The following is a 14,631-nucleotide window of genomic DNA, read 5'->3' on the forward strand; positions in this document are numbered from 1 at the left end:
AATTCAAAAAATATTAGGATATGAGAGCAGGGACAGGAAAGTTTCTTAGTACAGATGTACCAAAGCAGTGGCCGCATGGGAAGCAGCAAGACAATAAATGAGGAGACAGGCTCTAAAGCCTACCCCCTCCTCCTCCATGTCTGTAAATAGAATAACCCACAACACCACTGCTACCTAAATATTTCCTCTGAAACACGCTTCCACCAATTAGCATCCCTTGTTTATTTATTGCACCCAAAATCGCTACTCGAGAAAATTTTCGACTTTCACTCAACCTAAATATGTTGGCCGTTCTTGAATTAATTGGCTGGCTTGCTTTTTTTAATTTTTTTTTCCCTTGAGAAGCACGTTTTTATCAGAAAAGACACTTTTTGCCTAGATATTCTTGGTAGGTAATATCTTTTTTGACTCCACCCCTCCACATATATAGAAAATAGAGAAATTTTTTATTCAAATCAAATATAATTGGATCAAGGATCGAATCATTATATGTGATTAATTATTTTTTTAAAATATACAGTAACTACTCGTACAACAAGTATATTATAATTATCATATAATTAATTTAAATTCGATCGAACCTACACAATTTATATTATAATCTTCCAAGACAGTAGAATAAAAAAGTAGTTGTAGTGGAATTTTCGACAATAGAATACAAAGGTAGTAGTAGTGGGATCTTCATACTAGAAAGAAACAACCTTCACTTTTCTTCATCAAAAAAGAACTCAAGTAATTGGGGGGTGGGGTGGGATGGGTGGGTACAAGAGTCCAGAAAAGAAGAGACAAAAGGACAAAAAGAAAATTCTACTACTACAACTACACTAGATACTTGCTATCCAATGATTTTTTTCTTTTTTTTCCTTTTTGGCCCCAATTCTTGAAATTAGAGGTGGTTTGGACAGAAGAAGACAGCCCATGTTCTTCTCTTTCTTTGTTCTGCTGAAGTACTTCTGATCCTTCTATGTTGTCTCTGTTAGAACCCCAAAAAATTCCATTGCAAAAGCGTTAGCTCTTCTCTTTTGTCATTAGTTTTAACTTCTGCAGCTGTAGTGATGCATTCATCTTCAGAGTCCCAGCAATATATAGTAGACTAGAGTTATGGGCAGAGCTACTAGCATCCCAAATATGACCCTGCAACAATTACAATACAACCATCGAATCAGAGATCTTGAAATGACTCGAAAATGGAAGAACATAAGAGATTGGTGTGTGCGTTGAGAAAAGATGTCATTGTCCGGTGCTAACCCGGTGCTGAGTATGTCAGGATGGACGTTGTATTCCTTGGCGAAAACAAACGGAACAATTCCCTGTGGGAGAGCTGCCTGAAAAATTTGTAGTCCGGACTCCGGAATATTAGTTAACTCATGAATTGTAAAACAAGACAGTATCTGCATTGTCAATTCACTGTTACCTGAACGATTGCAATGTGCAAGAGGACCCCTCGAAGCCCAACAGCAATCGAAGCAGCAGCCATAACTGCAGGTCCGGTGAGGAACCGGACGGCCATGGAGAAGGCAGCAACGGATTTCCCACACGCAATGATTCTTGGCTGCAGAGCCATGAACAAACCTGCAATCCCATTTTTGGTTCAGTTCTGAGGTTAAACCTCTAAATGCACAAGGCAGTAATTTCTAGTATTAATTACCAAGACTGAACATTGCCATCCCAAGACCAGCATCGGACAGAATGGATATGGATTTGGCTATTATTGCCGGCATCTCAACATGCCACCTACAAGGTTTAGAAAATAAGATGAGATTTTAAGACTGTAAGAGCTGATGCATGTAAGACTGAACGTTATCTCAACACACACCTAAACGAGACCAAAGACCACGTAAGTCCAAAGAGGCTAGAGTATGTGTTCGGATTCCTGATCAGCTTCCGCCACACCATGATCAGTATTAGCCTGGTCATCACACTGGTGGGAGGCATGGCGGTTGGCTTGGTATCTACGGTCGTCTTGGGGTGAAGCTCGGCGGTGGAGCTTGAACCGAGCTTTGATAACACAGGTCCGTCACGCTCAGTCCCATTCGCCCCCTGCTTGTTCCCAAAACTGAACTCATCTCGCCCAAAATCGTCGTAGTCTGCGTCATCAGCAATTTCATGGAATTACCAATAGTTACTATTATTGCATATAGAAACTTGAAAATAATGAGATGAATACGTGATCGGATAAATGAAAGCATGTGACAATAGAAGACAAATGGCCCAAAATTTCAGGGAAGCTGCAACGTTAATGCCAAACCAAGAACAGAAATCCCATGCTAGCAGGAAGCTCAACTGGAAAAAGACATAGCAAATAGAGCCCACATCAACTACAAGCTAATAAAAGAAGTCCAAATCCAAGAACACGGAGAAGTAAATGACAAATGCAGTTGAATCTAGAAAAAAAGGCAGATAACTCCAAAAACAAGAATTGAATTAATGTTCATCAATTCATATGCTCAAAATAAGACAATGAAACTAAACAATCCGCCAACTAATACCAATTACAATAGTCAACTGTAGCATCAAGTATCAATATTACAAATGTGTGAGAAATGAGGAGATACCTTTGGGGTGAGCTCCAACGTTGAGCTCATTACCATAGTCGCCTCCCCTGAAAACATGAATCCCTCCTTCAGAAACTGGTGAAGCACTAGAACTCCAAACAAACATGTGAAGATCTTTAGCACCCTCAGCCCCATTAGCCTTCTTTTTCGCCCCTGGTCCCGATACCGGAGAGAAGATTCCGGCACTTGCAGGTGCTGGATACCCTGCATTGCCCTGCCCATAAGCTCCATTAGCTCTTGATGGATTCCCATACCCACTCTCCTCATCAAACCCCAAGTTACCATAATTTGATTGCCTTGGACTTACATTGCTAGCATTCTTTCCATTCACCATTGAATAGAAATCAGTGTGATTAAAACTTGAGCCCCTTGGAGTTGGATTTCTTGATGACTGCAGAGAATAAATCTCTGCATTGGTTAAGTTTGACGGTCTTGGGGTCAGAGAAACACCAGAATTTGGGCCATGAGATCTTCTTGAGAAAATCTCAGACCTTGAGCTGGTTGATTTTCTTACAGTCACATGAAGCTTCCCATCTTCACCAACCTCAGCCTCAGTTTGCAGAGGCTCTTTACCATCCAAAGAAATGATGTCAGAATCAACTCTGAATGAAATAATGGAGCCAGCAGTGTCTGGGAACTGCTCAGCAATGAGCATTCTGGCGCCTCTGTACTCAAACAAGAAAAGCATCAAAGTGTACCAAATGATGCATTGCAGAACAACAATCTGAACCATTAAGCTCCCAGAGAACTCCCCATACATCCCCTTCAACAGAGGAATCCCCATAACAAGAGTATTGGGGAGTGTGGAGAGAGAGAAGAGAGTGATGGACCACTCAAGGGATCCTCTGGAGCTGGCCCTTGACCAGACAGCAAGAACAGCAAGAACTATGAGTTTCTGAAGAGTGTCAGCAGCAATGAACCTGTAGTTCATTTCATAAGGGTTGTTGGTAGAGATGAAGTGGAAAGAGAGTAAAGGGACAGCAAAGAGAGCCACAAATCTGTTGATGCCCGAACACTGATCTGGGCTGAAGATTTTCCACCATTTCACTGAACCATAGGCCAAGATCATGGCCACATAGAGAGGAACCACAGCTGTAAGCACATGGTAGAGGTCTGTGATTGATATCATCTTTCTCTGGCTTGCAAAAAGCTCTCCTCTTAAGAGGGTTTCAAGAGTTATCAAGATCAAAACTTTTCACTATCTTCCACTACCCTTTACTCCTCTACTCCTCCTCAAGATATGAACAGCAAGAAATGAATGATGCAGCCAAAACCAACTCCCCAGCAAAGATTTTGATGCAATAAAGCAAAGAATATGAAGAAAAAACACTTAAGCTGACCCCTTCTTCACTCCATTTTTAATGGTTATATGAAACCAGAAAAAGCTTCAGACGATGATGATGAAGAAAAGCCAGAAAATGGCTTTGAGACCAGATTTTCTGGCTTGATTTGAGAAGGAGAAAGGAGGTTTGAAGAGATGGCGAGAGTGGGGGCGAGGGACATATAGGGGGGGGTAGGGGAAGACAGAGGTGATGTGAAATAATTTAAGAGAATTAAATGGCAGACAAAGAAATAAAAGCAGAGGTCTTTTGAGAAGCTTTTTTATAGTCTTTTGATGGGAAAGAGAAAGAAAAAGGCCGCCTCTTGCACAGACACATTTATGCATTTACTGTACTCACTACTGTGTCTGTGTCTACTATATGATCATATGAGTTGCAAAATATACCATATTTTATTCTTTATTACATGTGGAAATTCATTATCCCAATTGAATTAAATTAATTATAAAATAAATATAATATATTTATTATTGATAATCTTATTCAAAAAATTATAATATAGCAAGTCTTGTTGTATATATTTGTAGTATGATTTATCATATTTCTTAAACTGTATATTAAAATAATACAGTACTAAGAATATACTTTTCATATTATTCGACTCGATGCAATTGAATTATGTTCAAACTATTACTTTTCTTATTTTTGTGCGATGGAAAAGAACCCTGACTGTTCTTTCATCTGCCCAATTTTAAATTATATTATTTAATTTTTATAATTATCTATTATATTAAGAGAGCGTTTGCAATAATTTAAAATAAACATCTATCAATTTATCATTGAAATAAGTTGAAAGACTATTCGTTTTTCTTTTTTTCTTTTCTTTTTGTTTTACAATTTCTGCTTTTCAACCGTTTAAATTAAATTGATTTAAACCAAAAATTATAAATAGCTCCTAAGCATCTTCTATAACTTATTAATAAAATTATGATACTAAATTATTTTTTCAAACACTAAGAGCCCGTTTGGTTGTGTTTTCATTTTCATTTTAGTTTCCAACAATTGAAAATGTGTATAAATGATTTATTGGTTTTTGTGCGAAAATTGAGAATATGTTTGGATTAGTTGTTTCCAAATATAGATATATAGGTGTGAGAATGTTGAATATAGGTATATGTATTTTTTATGTGACAGATGACCAAATTGATTGAATATGTGAAATTATAAAATAATCAAAGTGAGTCTTGCCATTTGAAACAAGAAAAGATATGCTGACAAGATAAGACAAGTACGACAAACCCATGTGACCTATAATTTCAAAAAATTGAGAATTAAAATAGGAATGCATTTTCAATAAAAATGGCTTGACTAAACAAAATCCTAACTACCCAAATAGTAAAAAGTGGAAAAAATTTTATTGAAAACACAACCAAACGGGCTCTAAAATTTCATTCTTTTTTTTTTACTTTTAATTTTTATTTATAAATAATTTCAATTTTTAGTATTGATTAACTTGCGACTTTGTATGTAACATCATTTAACAATACTTATGACAGGATGATAATGGATTCATATCTTTGTGAGAAGAAACTACAATTTCAAATTTCAATACTTGCAACTTGAATTAAATCAATAAAACACACACACACACACACAAACACATAGCATCAAGAAACATTTTTTTTCCAAAAAAAGAAAAGAAGCCCACCAATCAAGATCATGCCAAAATGCATCACAAATAAGGCATTCAAGAAATGGATGGCCATCATGTTCAAAAAGATGATCAACACAATTGTAAAGCTAGCAACCACATTTACAAACAAACACACACACACACACACACATATATATATATATATATATATTACACATGAAAAACACTAAAGCAAACCCTTTTCGCTCTCTCTCTCACACACGCAGCAGAGAGCACAAAAACAGCATCACCTTTCATTCTCCATGAAAGGGAAATGACCAAACAGCATCAGTCTGAGAAAAGGAAAGAACCCTAATAAGAAAAGGAAACACACACACACACACACACACCCCAAAACAGAGGCAATGCAGAGATTCTTGTCCACTTTTTTCGTGTTAAAAATTAATTTCTTGTGTTTGTATTTCATGATTTTAGGGTTTGGCTTTATGAGTCAGCATAGCATGTAAAAACATTTTCGAATTGATTTTTTGGAAATTTTTATTTATTTTCTAGTGTGAGTTTGGACAAAAGATCTTGTTGATGGGCCCATTTCAATAGTTTTTGTCACCCTCTTTCTCTTTCCTTAATTCATGTGAGATAGTGATATTTGGCACAAAGTTGCCCTTTTCTTTTCCATTGTCAGCTGCAAAAAGGGGCTTTGGTAGGGTAAGGATGAGATGGGGATGTGGGATTGGTTTAATTAATTTGAAGGCTTAATACCACTTACATTCCCAAAAAAAGTTAAATTATACTTTTTTTTTAAAAAAAAAATTAGAATTATACTTGTATTTCTTTAAGAAATTCACTATTTACACGTGGCATTCTTTCATTAGAATTTGAACAAAAAATATTAATATAAAAAATACATAAATTTCTAATTTTATCATTCATTTAATATTTTCATATAATAATTTTGTACTCATAAGGAAAAAAAAAATGTAACCATATATTATATTTGTCACTTTATAAGTACAAATATATATTTTAAAATATTAACTGAAGGACAAAATAAAACATATATATATATGGGTAACGTCAGCATTTCTTATTCAAATCATAATGGAAAGGAGTCAAGTGTAAACGGATAAATTTCAGAGGGGTGTAAGTGTAAGTTTAGAATTTTGGAGGCCGCTTTAATGACGTGTTTTCTTCTCCATCTCGTCGAAGCCCATGTAACATCTATAGACCAAGATCGGTTAGGCTAATGAACCCGCATATGACGTCAAATATCACCCAAGCAGTGCCGGGAATAGTCACATCGGAAGAAAGGTGGTTGTGCGTCTCCACAGAATCTTCATCGCACAAGATACAGGAGGTTCTCAAGTGAGAAACCCACGGCTTGTCCAATAAACGGATAATTTTCGAAGGGGTGTAAGTGTAACTTCAAAATTTTTAAGGAAAAATATATATTTTTAGAGAGGATTTTGAGTGTAATAACCCCTAATTTGAACGCAACTTTCATATATATTGATAAGTTGTTTGTCCAGTGATAAATGAACTAAATTTTAAGATAATATTGCAAAAAATTACCATTTAAAGCTTAAGAGTTATGCTTATTAGGAGGAATTCAACTCTTTTATTTCTATTTTAGGAACGATTAGTCTCGTCTCCAATGTAAAATAAAGATATCTGTAGTGAAAGCAATTTAAGAAAAAAAAAAAAAAAGTAACTTTCGTATTTACTATGAAATTTTCTTTTTAAGATTTTGAATTAAGTCAAAGTATGCTTTGAAATCATAGGATGTTTTCCCCCTTGCAAAACTAATTTGTAAGTTTGTTAAAAAAAAAAAAAAAAAGTAACTTATAAGTTACTCGCAATGTAATTTTATTAGGTTGTCAATATGGGTGGAAACTAATGATTCCAACCCGACTCACTAGATTCGAGTTGAATTAGGTTTAATATTTTTAAATATAAATAATATAATTTTATTTATTTAATTTTCTATCAATCACTCAAAAATCAATTTTAATAGTAAAACGATAGAATTGATGAAAAATATTAACGCCTCAAGAAAAGTGGATGCAAATAACTCAATTGATTATATGCAAGCAGAGATGACGTGCTATAACGGCTAGTTTATATAAATTATTCTTGTCAATTGAAAGATTACATATGCCTCATAAAAAACGTCAATATTATTATACAAATCACCTCAACTTTATAAAAATTACACATATTCCCCTAAAAACGTCAACATCATTACAAAACTACCTTTAATTGTTTTACTGTCAGGGTGATTATATAAATACATAAATGGCTTATATAAATCGACTATAAATCAGGGGTTTAAATATAATTATCAAAAAATAAAAAATAATTAAAAGAAAACACAAGATTGATAAAGTGAGTTGAGGTATATTAATTAATGTACGTACCGTAATTAATAAAACTTAGAACTCATTATAGAAAGCAAAGCCAAGTCCAAATAAGAGTACGTAGTGCATTAATAAAACATACCATTATTTAATTTAATTTTCGCATTAATTCATACAATAAAACCCGCATTGAATCATGTGCAAAAGTAAAGTTTATAAACAAATTAATTAAAGTGATAACTAATTAATATATATATATTGTACGTAGTTTGGCTGCATTTTTTGGTAAAGGCCCAAATTTAATTAAAATAACCTTAGAGAATGTTGGTTTTTTTTCCATGCATGGTACGATTTTCAATACCAAACACTTTAATTATGGTCGCTCGTAAGTTGGCGGCAAGCAATCTCCAAACACGTCCCTCTTCAATATTGTTTAAAAGGTCGTTTTTGTAAGGCTGATCGGACATGATTCAAATTGTTTGATATTTTTAAATTCGAACGTATAAAATAAAATTCTTTTATTATTGACGTTTTTCATAAATTGAACTTAATTAGAATGTCAACGCATGCAGAAAATACGGAAAGAAGGTAATTGATATGTCTATGGTTTGCTCACCATAGTTTACTAGGAAAGTTTTGTGTGCATTACATGTTAAAATATTTATACGGTAATAAAATTATAATTTTACCCCTAAAGCTGTAAAGTTGGATATTGCGATGGATGGGGAAATATTGTTTTTATAATCATTAAATTGCTATGTTTTTCGATATTGGTAACGAGAATAAGAGGTAAAAAGAATAGGGATTCAAATGAAAATAGGAAAAGATAGTAGAATATTTGGTCATTCATTAAACGTTGGTAATAACAGGATGAGTGGATGAAGGAAGGAAATAGACAAGTGAGGGAGAGTGTGGGTGTGTTGTCTGAGAGTGTGGTCCATTTGCAAGAATCTTGGACAAACATATACAGAGTTGAATGGAGACAATTTGGTTTCTGTTAATGTGTATGCTAAAGCAAAACTGAGAAAAGTAAAGGAGAATCAAGTGAGAGTGACAGGCAAATAACATCAGAAATATGATAAAGAAGCTGAGAATGAGAGGAATAAAATCCTCAAATGCTGGAGTAATTAGGGCAAGACCCAAAACCGGACACTTCTGCTGTGGAGCATTAGCCACGTGTCATTAGCCCTTGTAATCATTTGGTGGCACACCACAATGTGAAGCTACTACTCTACTCTACTATTTTCATCCCCATTTTTTTTGTTCTTAGTACGTAGTATGTTAGGTTTAATAAAGGGTATTTATGTGCACCACAGTTTAGCAGTATTATAAGGATCAAGGCTTGTTTTTCTGTGAGATTTAGAGGGCATTTGTCTAAGTTTATAAGCTCCTCAAAACATTTTATAAGATCTTTGAGAGCTTATACGATATTTTCACATCTTATTTTATCCAAATACTTTAAAAGCTTATTGTTAAAAAAAGATCCGACATCTTATAAGCTCTTAAAACATCTTATAAGATGGATGAGCTTACAAGATGTTTTAAGAAAGCTTAGCCAAACACCCTCTTAATTATTTTTTGACTTACTTGAGCCCTTATTTATAAAATGGTTGAAATATCACTAAGCATGTCTATTTTCTAAGAAAGTAAGAATGGTGCTTATCTAACAGTTGGAGTTATCTTGTAAGAGATATATTAGCCGAAAGGAATCTTGCCAGACAAACCAAGAATATAAGAAGATTAGTTACCTGCATCTTCCATTAGTCGGATTCATTTGGCACCCTTTTAGAGTGATGTGGCGGTCCAAGAAGTCTAGTATATTGTTGACTTGGCAACTGAGGTGGATGCCGTTAAACCTGATGATACGAATACTATTTTTGTGCATTGCCCTGTCAACAGAAAATTCACCTATCATCCTTATTGCCTAATCAATGGTACTTGGATCTATTTTTTTTTTTTTTAAAAAAACTATAATATGTTTTACATTCGAAAATAGTCGATTAACAGAGTATTTTTTTTTTTTTAGAAAATAATAACACCAGGATTAAGGGAAAGGAATTTCTCAAACTCCTTTAGGTTGGTGTTGAGGTCAAACTCAAAGCTTCGTCGATGAAAAAGGTCTAAATTTATGTTTAATTTTTATTTTAATTATTTCTACTTACATAATATAATTCACCATCATTTTCATGGTTTGGTGTATGGAAAATCCGAATTGGGCCTAACAGTCCATCGAGTCCAATATCAGGAAAGGCCATTGTATGTGGGCTTAATTATATTGTACTCTTGAGGTATGTCGGCCCATAACTGGAAACCCACAATTTATTCCCATAAAAGCTAAAGAAACACTTATAAATATTAAATTATATTTTAAATAACTTTTATTATTTTTAAATTATTTTCCAATTTTGAAAAATAAGAAAAATTGTGTTTTTCATCTTCCGCGATAGAGGTGTGTATTTTTGTATTCAACAGTTTACGTGTTTAACACATTCAGTTCCACAAGCTAAAAAATTATAGCATTTGGAAGCAAAAATGCAATAATTTTAATATGATTGAGCCAAATATGCTACAATATTTATCATATAATATGTTAAATTTGTAAATTATGGGACTAAAAGTACGGTGTGTTGTGTAATAAAAAATTCCAAATTTTCCTGGAAAATAAGAATGAAAGAAAGGGAAAAGCCACCTAATTTTCTTGGAAAGTGAGGCTCCCATTGAATGGATGCTAATGCAATAGGTTGTATATGAACTGCGGAGAGTTTTGTTTGGAGAATGAAAGCGAAATTGTGTATGCTTTGCTTTGATCTGCCATAAATATTCATGAATTCAAACCATAAAATCCACCCACCCACACCTCCCGCGCACGCGGAGCAGAGATTAATCGAGATGTCGGAGAGCAGAACTGAGGTTGGTAACAGCTTGGAGCCCTGGTTTGAGTTGAATGACAAGGTCGTCATGGTGACCGGTGCTTCGTCTGGGCTGGGCCGAGGCTTCTGCTTGGATTTGGCTAAAGCCGGCTGCAGAATCATTGCCGCCGCTCGGCGAATCGACCGCCTGCACTCACTATGCGAAGAAATTAACAACAGGTCCGGCTCAGCCAGCTCTAGTGTTCCCACCCAAATTCAACCCAGAGCCCTTGCCGTTGAGCTTGATGTAACCGCGAGTGGGCCGATTATTGAGGCTTCCGTGCAGAAGGCGTGGGATGCGTTTGGAAGAATCGATGCTTTGATAAACAACGCTGGTGTTAGAGGTATAATCAAATTATTATTATTTTTTTTAATAGTTTTATTCATTCTTTCAAGCGTTTTTCTGGGCTGTCTTTATTTATTTATTTAATTTATTGTTTAGCTATTGTGATAAAAACTTTTAAGAATAAAACCATTTGGAAAATAATAAATAAATTATATTGTTATGAATATTTAATAGTGTAATCCTATTCCCAAATTTAGTGTCGCGGTGTCATTGCGTGTATATAGATTATTATTTTCTTTAATTTTGTGAAGAAATGCCTCCCAGTTGAATCACTTGTTGATGGATCGAGCTAAATTGATTATACAACAAGTGTGATATACTTGCTTATGACTTTTCTTAAATTTATACAAATTACACGACAAGTGTATTAGAGTTGTTATATCATTAGTTTCAAGTTTGAACAAGCTCGATTTAAGTTATAATTTTCCATACGTGATCTACTTATAGCCCCCAATCACTATCCAAATATGGGTAGTTGTACTGTCAGTTTTATGGGGTTTCTGTATTCTTATTATCATTGATATTGTGATAATTCTTGAAAACCCCTTGTTTTTTAACATCAGATTTACCTGCAACTGTTGGATTAAGTTGATTCATTTGTAGTACATTCGGATTAGTCTGACATGATCCTTCTTTTTGGGTTCTAAAAGAATTCGGACAGCTTCGACTTTGATCATCACCACAAACCTGAAGTCGCTCACTTTCCTCGTGATTGTTTAGTTAATACATTTACTTTCTAGGATTACGACGTTCAAGGACTACTAGTTATCAAGTGAGTGAAAGTTCTAATTTTATTAATTAATTGACTTTTGGTGTAACGTTCGTAGATTTTCTTGATTTGATGTGGCAGCATTCTGATAATTTAGTGTTTGATAGCACCGATAAACGATCGTCTGCATTACTGATATGCATATGCATTTTGTTTGTGTTCTTGAATATCCCTTGCTCATACTCTGGTCATTGATTTGTATGCCTATGCTACAGACTTGAGGCTTGCACATGTATCGCTCCGGTTTTATAGTTAGAGATGTTAACTTTTCTGATTGATAATTTTGTATGTCTAACTCGTCAAGATTTTCTTGTAGGCAGTGTGCATACTCCATTGGACTTGACAGAAGATGAATGGAACGACATCATTAGGACCAATCTGACAGGAACCTGGTTGGTGTCGAAGCACGTTTGCAGGCTCATGCGTGATGCTAAACGGGGTGGATCTGTCATCAACATCTCCTCAATTGCTGGTCTCGATCGGGGGCAGCTACCTGGAAGTCTTGTTTATGCTGCTTCAAAAGCTGCCGTCAACACCATGACCAAGGTAATTTGTCTGACATGCTCGATCTTTCTGCACGATTGGTCTTAATGACACTCCCACAATAATCGTTACTTGTTGAAAACATATTTGGTGATGCTGCTAGCATCAGTTGAAGTATGTTCATAATATTATATATAAGAGAAAAGCTATTTTCATGCTTTCTGTAGCAATTGGTCCACGACCAACATCTTTTTGTTTACTGATTCCGTGCACTGATATCCCATTTTTCGTTTCAACGACGACAATTTTGCTGCATTTTGCTCCACAAGCCTCTTGTTACATTATGTCTTAAAATCCTTGTTAGTAAATCTCGGTGGTTTTCTACTTCTTTTAGTACCCCTTTCTGATATGGTAAAATTCTCTCGTCCGTGCACATGGTGAGCCACATAAAATTTTTGTACCATTTTCTAAATTTACGCTCTTAATTCGTGCTTGAATTATGATGACTATGCCACATACAGGTCATGGCAATGGAATTAGGCGTGTACAAAATAAGAGTGAACTCTATAGCTCCCGGACTTTTCCAATCCGAGATAACACAAGGTCTCATGCAAAAAGACTGGCTCAAAATTGTTGCTGCAAAAACAGTCCCTTTAAGAACGTACGGCGAATCAGATCCAGCATTGACGTCACTGGCCCGCTACTTGATCCACGACTCTTCTGAGTATGTGTCGGGAAATGTTTTCATCGTCGAAGCAGGAGCTACCTTACCAGGTATCCCAATTTACTCCTCTCTTTAGAAGCCTAGATTGAGATGCTCTGTTCTTTTAAAGAAATTAGAGGAAGAAACACCTGGAGGCTCAAATGTTTTATGTTTCTCCCCTTTTTGTTTACCGTTGTTCGTTTTTGCCTTGTGAATCGATGGAATATAATCACCAGAGTTCGTCCTCGATCCTCTTTGATGTTAGTTGAACTAAACTGTGATCTAAGATCCAAGAATCATGATCAGAGAGCAATGTATAGACTGGAAAGACTTAATTCTAGTGAACTTTGCTTTGTGACCTTCAAATATTTCAAGATTTCGTGCTGTAGTTGTGTGGATGGAGGACACCTGAAACTCTAGAAGGAGAGAATTGTGAATCATATCCAGGAAAAATTGCAGTTTCCATCCTCAGAATTTGATTGATTTTGCAATTTAGTCCCGTAACTTTTTATTCTTCAAGTGTTGAAGTATGTAAGTATGGTGCAACGTGCAATCCGGTTAATTTTAACAAATTCCTTAAAAGTTTTATCGTATGAATAATAGGGTTAAGGGCATACGGGCTCGACGTATGAGGTTGTGATTTTAATCGTGGGTTGCAACGCTTACAACAATACTACTGATGGAATGATGAGCAGTGGTAAGATGATGGCGTGGGGAGAAGATGAAGAAGACCACCTATTTTTGGATTTTTTTTTTTTGGTTTTTTGAAATTGGGATGTGAAATATGTTAAAATATAACAAACTTTATAAATATATATTAAATAAATCAAATATTTTAAAATAAAATAAATATATATTCGTAAGTATTATTTTGAAATGGATTCTCGAAATAAAATCCAAAAGTGTGGCAAATCTAAATTGAGTGTATAAAGTTAAAAGTAAGGAATAATTATATTTTCCTCCCCTAAGGTTTGGTGTAATTACACAAACTCTTTGTGGTCGGAGAAATTACATTTAGCATCATTGAGGTTTGCTTTCATCTAACAAATAGGTCAATCCGTTAATCCAAATTCACTGAATTTGCTGATATTAACAAAAAAAATTGAATGAAAATTGATTTACTCTCCATTGTCTTATAGCACATCAAATTTTTTTTTTCCGACTAAACTACCCTTACAACGGTGGAGATATATACCTCCACACATACATGAATGCGTGAAGATGTATGAGGATAATTTGATCATAAAAAAATTTATTTAATCTGCAATAAGTCAGTAATAAGTGAATCGATGATAAATATATATTTTTTTTAATTTTTTTGTTAATATAAGCAAATTTAGTAGATTTTAATTAATGAAGTGACTTAATAATTAGACGAAAGCAAATATCAAAAGTGTTGCACGTAAATTATAAAGAATTTATATATAATTATACAAAATTTCATGAAAGGGGAGTTAATTATCCTAAAAGTAAACCCACACTAGATCCTGAAATTCTATAATTAGAAACCTAACTCGACGTATTTATAAAATGTTTGGGGGTTGAGCCAATTTTTGGCATTCCAACTCAAAAGATTTG

The 14,631-nt window shown here is 34.7% G+C and overlaps 2 protein-coding genes across 4 annotated transcripts; one reads left to right on the forward strand and one right to left on the reverse strand.

Moving 5' to 3' along the window:
- Positions 1-687: 687 nt before the first annotated feature.
- LOC105159924 (putative auxin efflux carrier component 1b) lies at positions 688-4,103 on the reverse strand. Of its 2 annotated transcripts, XM_011077149.3 has the most exons (7): positions 2,863-4,103; positions 2,556-2,769; positions 1,817-2,087; positions 1,649-1,734; positions 1,415-1,572; positions 1,249-1,325; positions 688-1,134 (listed from the first exon to the last, which is right to left on the reverse strand). In XM_011077149.3, exons 1-7 carry the CDS (start codon positions 3,682-3,684, stop codon positions 1,068-1,070), a joined length of 1,695 nt encoding a protein of 564 aa, XP_011075451.1. In that variant the 5' UTR covers positions 3,685-4,103; the 3' UTR covers positions 688-1,067. The 2 variants fall into 2 exon arrangements, with proteins under 2 accessions (XP_011075451.1, XP_011075450.1); XM_011077148.3 differs by having other exon boundaries at positions 2,556-4,103.
- Positions 4,104-10,505: 6,402 nt separating this feature from the next.
- Positions 10,506-13,971, forward strand: LOC105159926 (uncharacterized). Of its 2 annotated transcripts, XM_011077150.3 has the most exons (4): positions 10,506-11,096; positions 12,184-12,413; positions 12,872-13,124; positions 13,657-13,971. In XM_011077150.3, exons 1-4 carry the CDS (start codon positions 10,667-10,669, stop codon positions 13,683-13,685), a joined length of 942 nt encoding a protein of 313 aa, XP_011075452.1. In that variant the 5' UTR covers positions 10,506-10,666; the 3' UTR covers positions 13,686-13,971. The 2 variants fall into 2 exon arrangements, with proteins under 2 accessions (XP_011075452.1, XP_011075453.1); XM_011077151.3 differs by lacking the exon at positions 13,657-13,971 and having other exon boundaries at positions 10,508-11,096; positions 12,872-13,432.
- Positions 13,972-14,631: the final 660 nt, after the last annotated feature.

This window comes from Sesamum indicum, linkage group LG4, assembly GCF_026168435.1.
Source record: "Sesamum indicum cultivar Baizhima isolate 11 linkage group LG4, ASM2616843v1, whole genome shotgun sequence".
NCBI lineage: Eukaryota > Viridiplantae > Streptophyta > Magnoliopsida > Lamiales > Pedaliaceae > Sesamum > Sesamum indicum.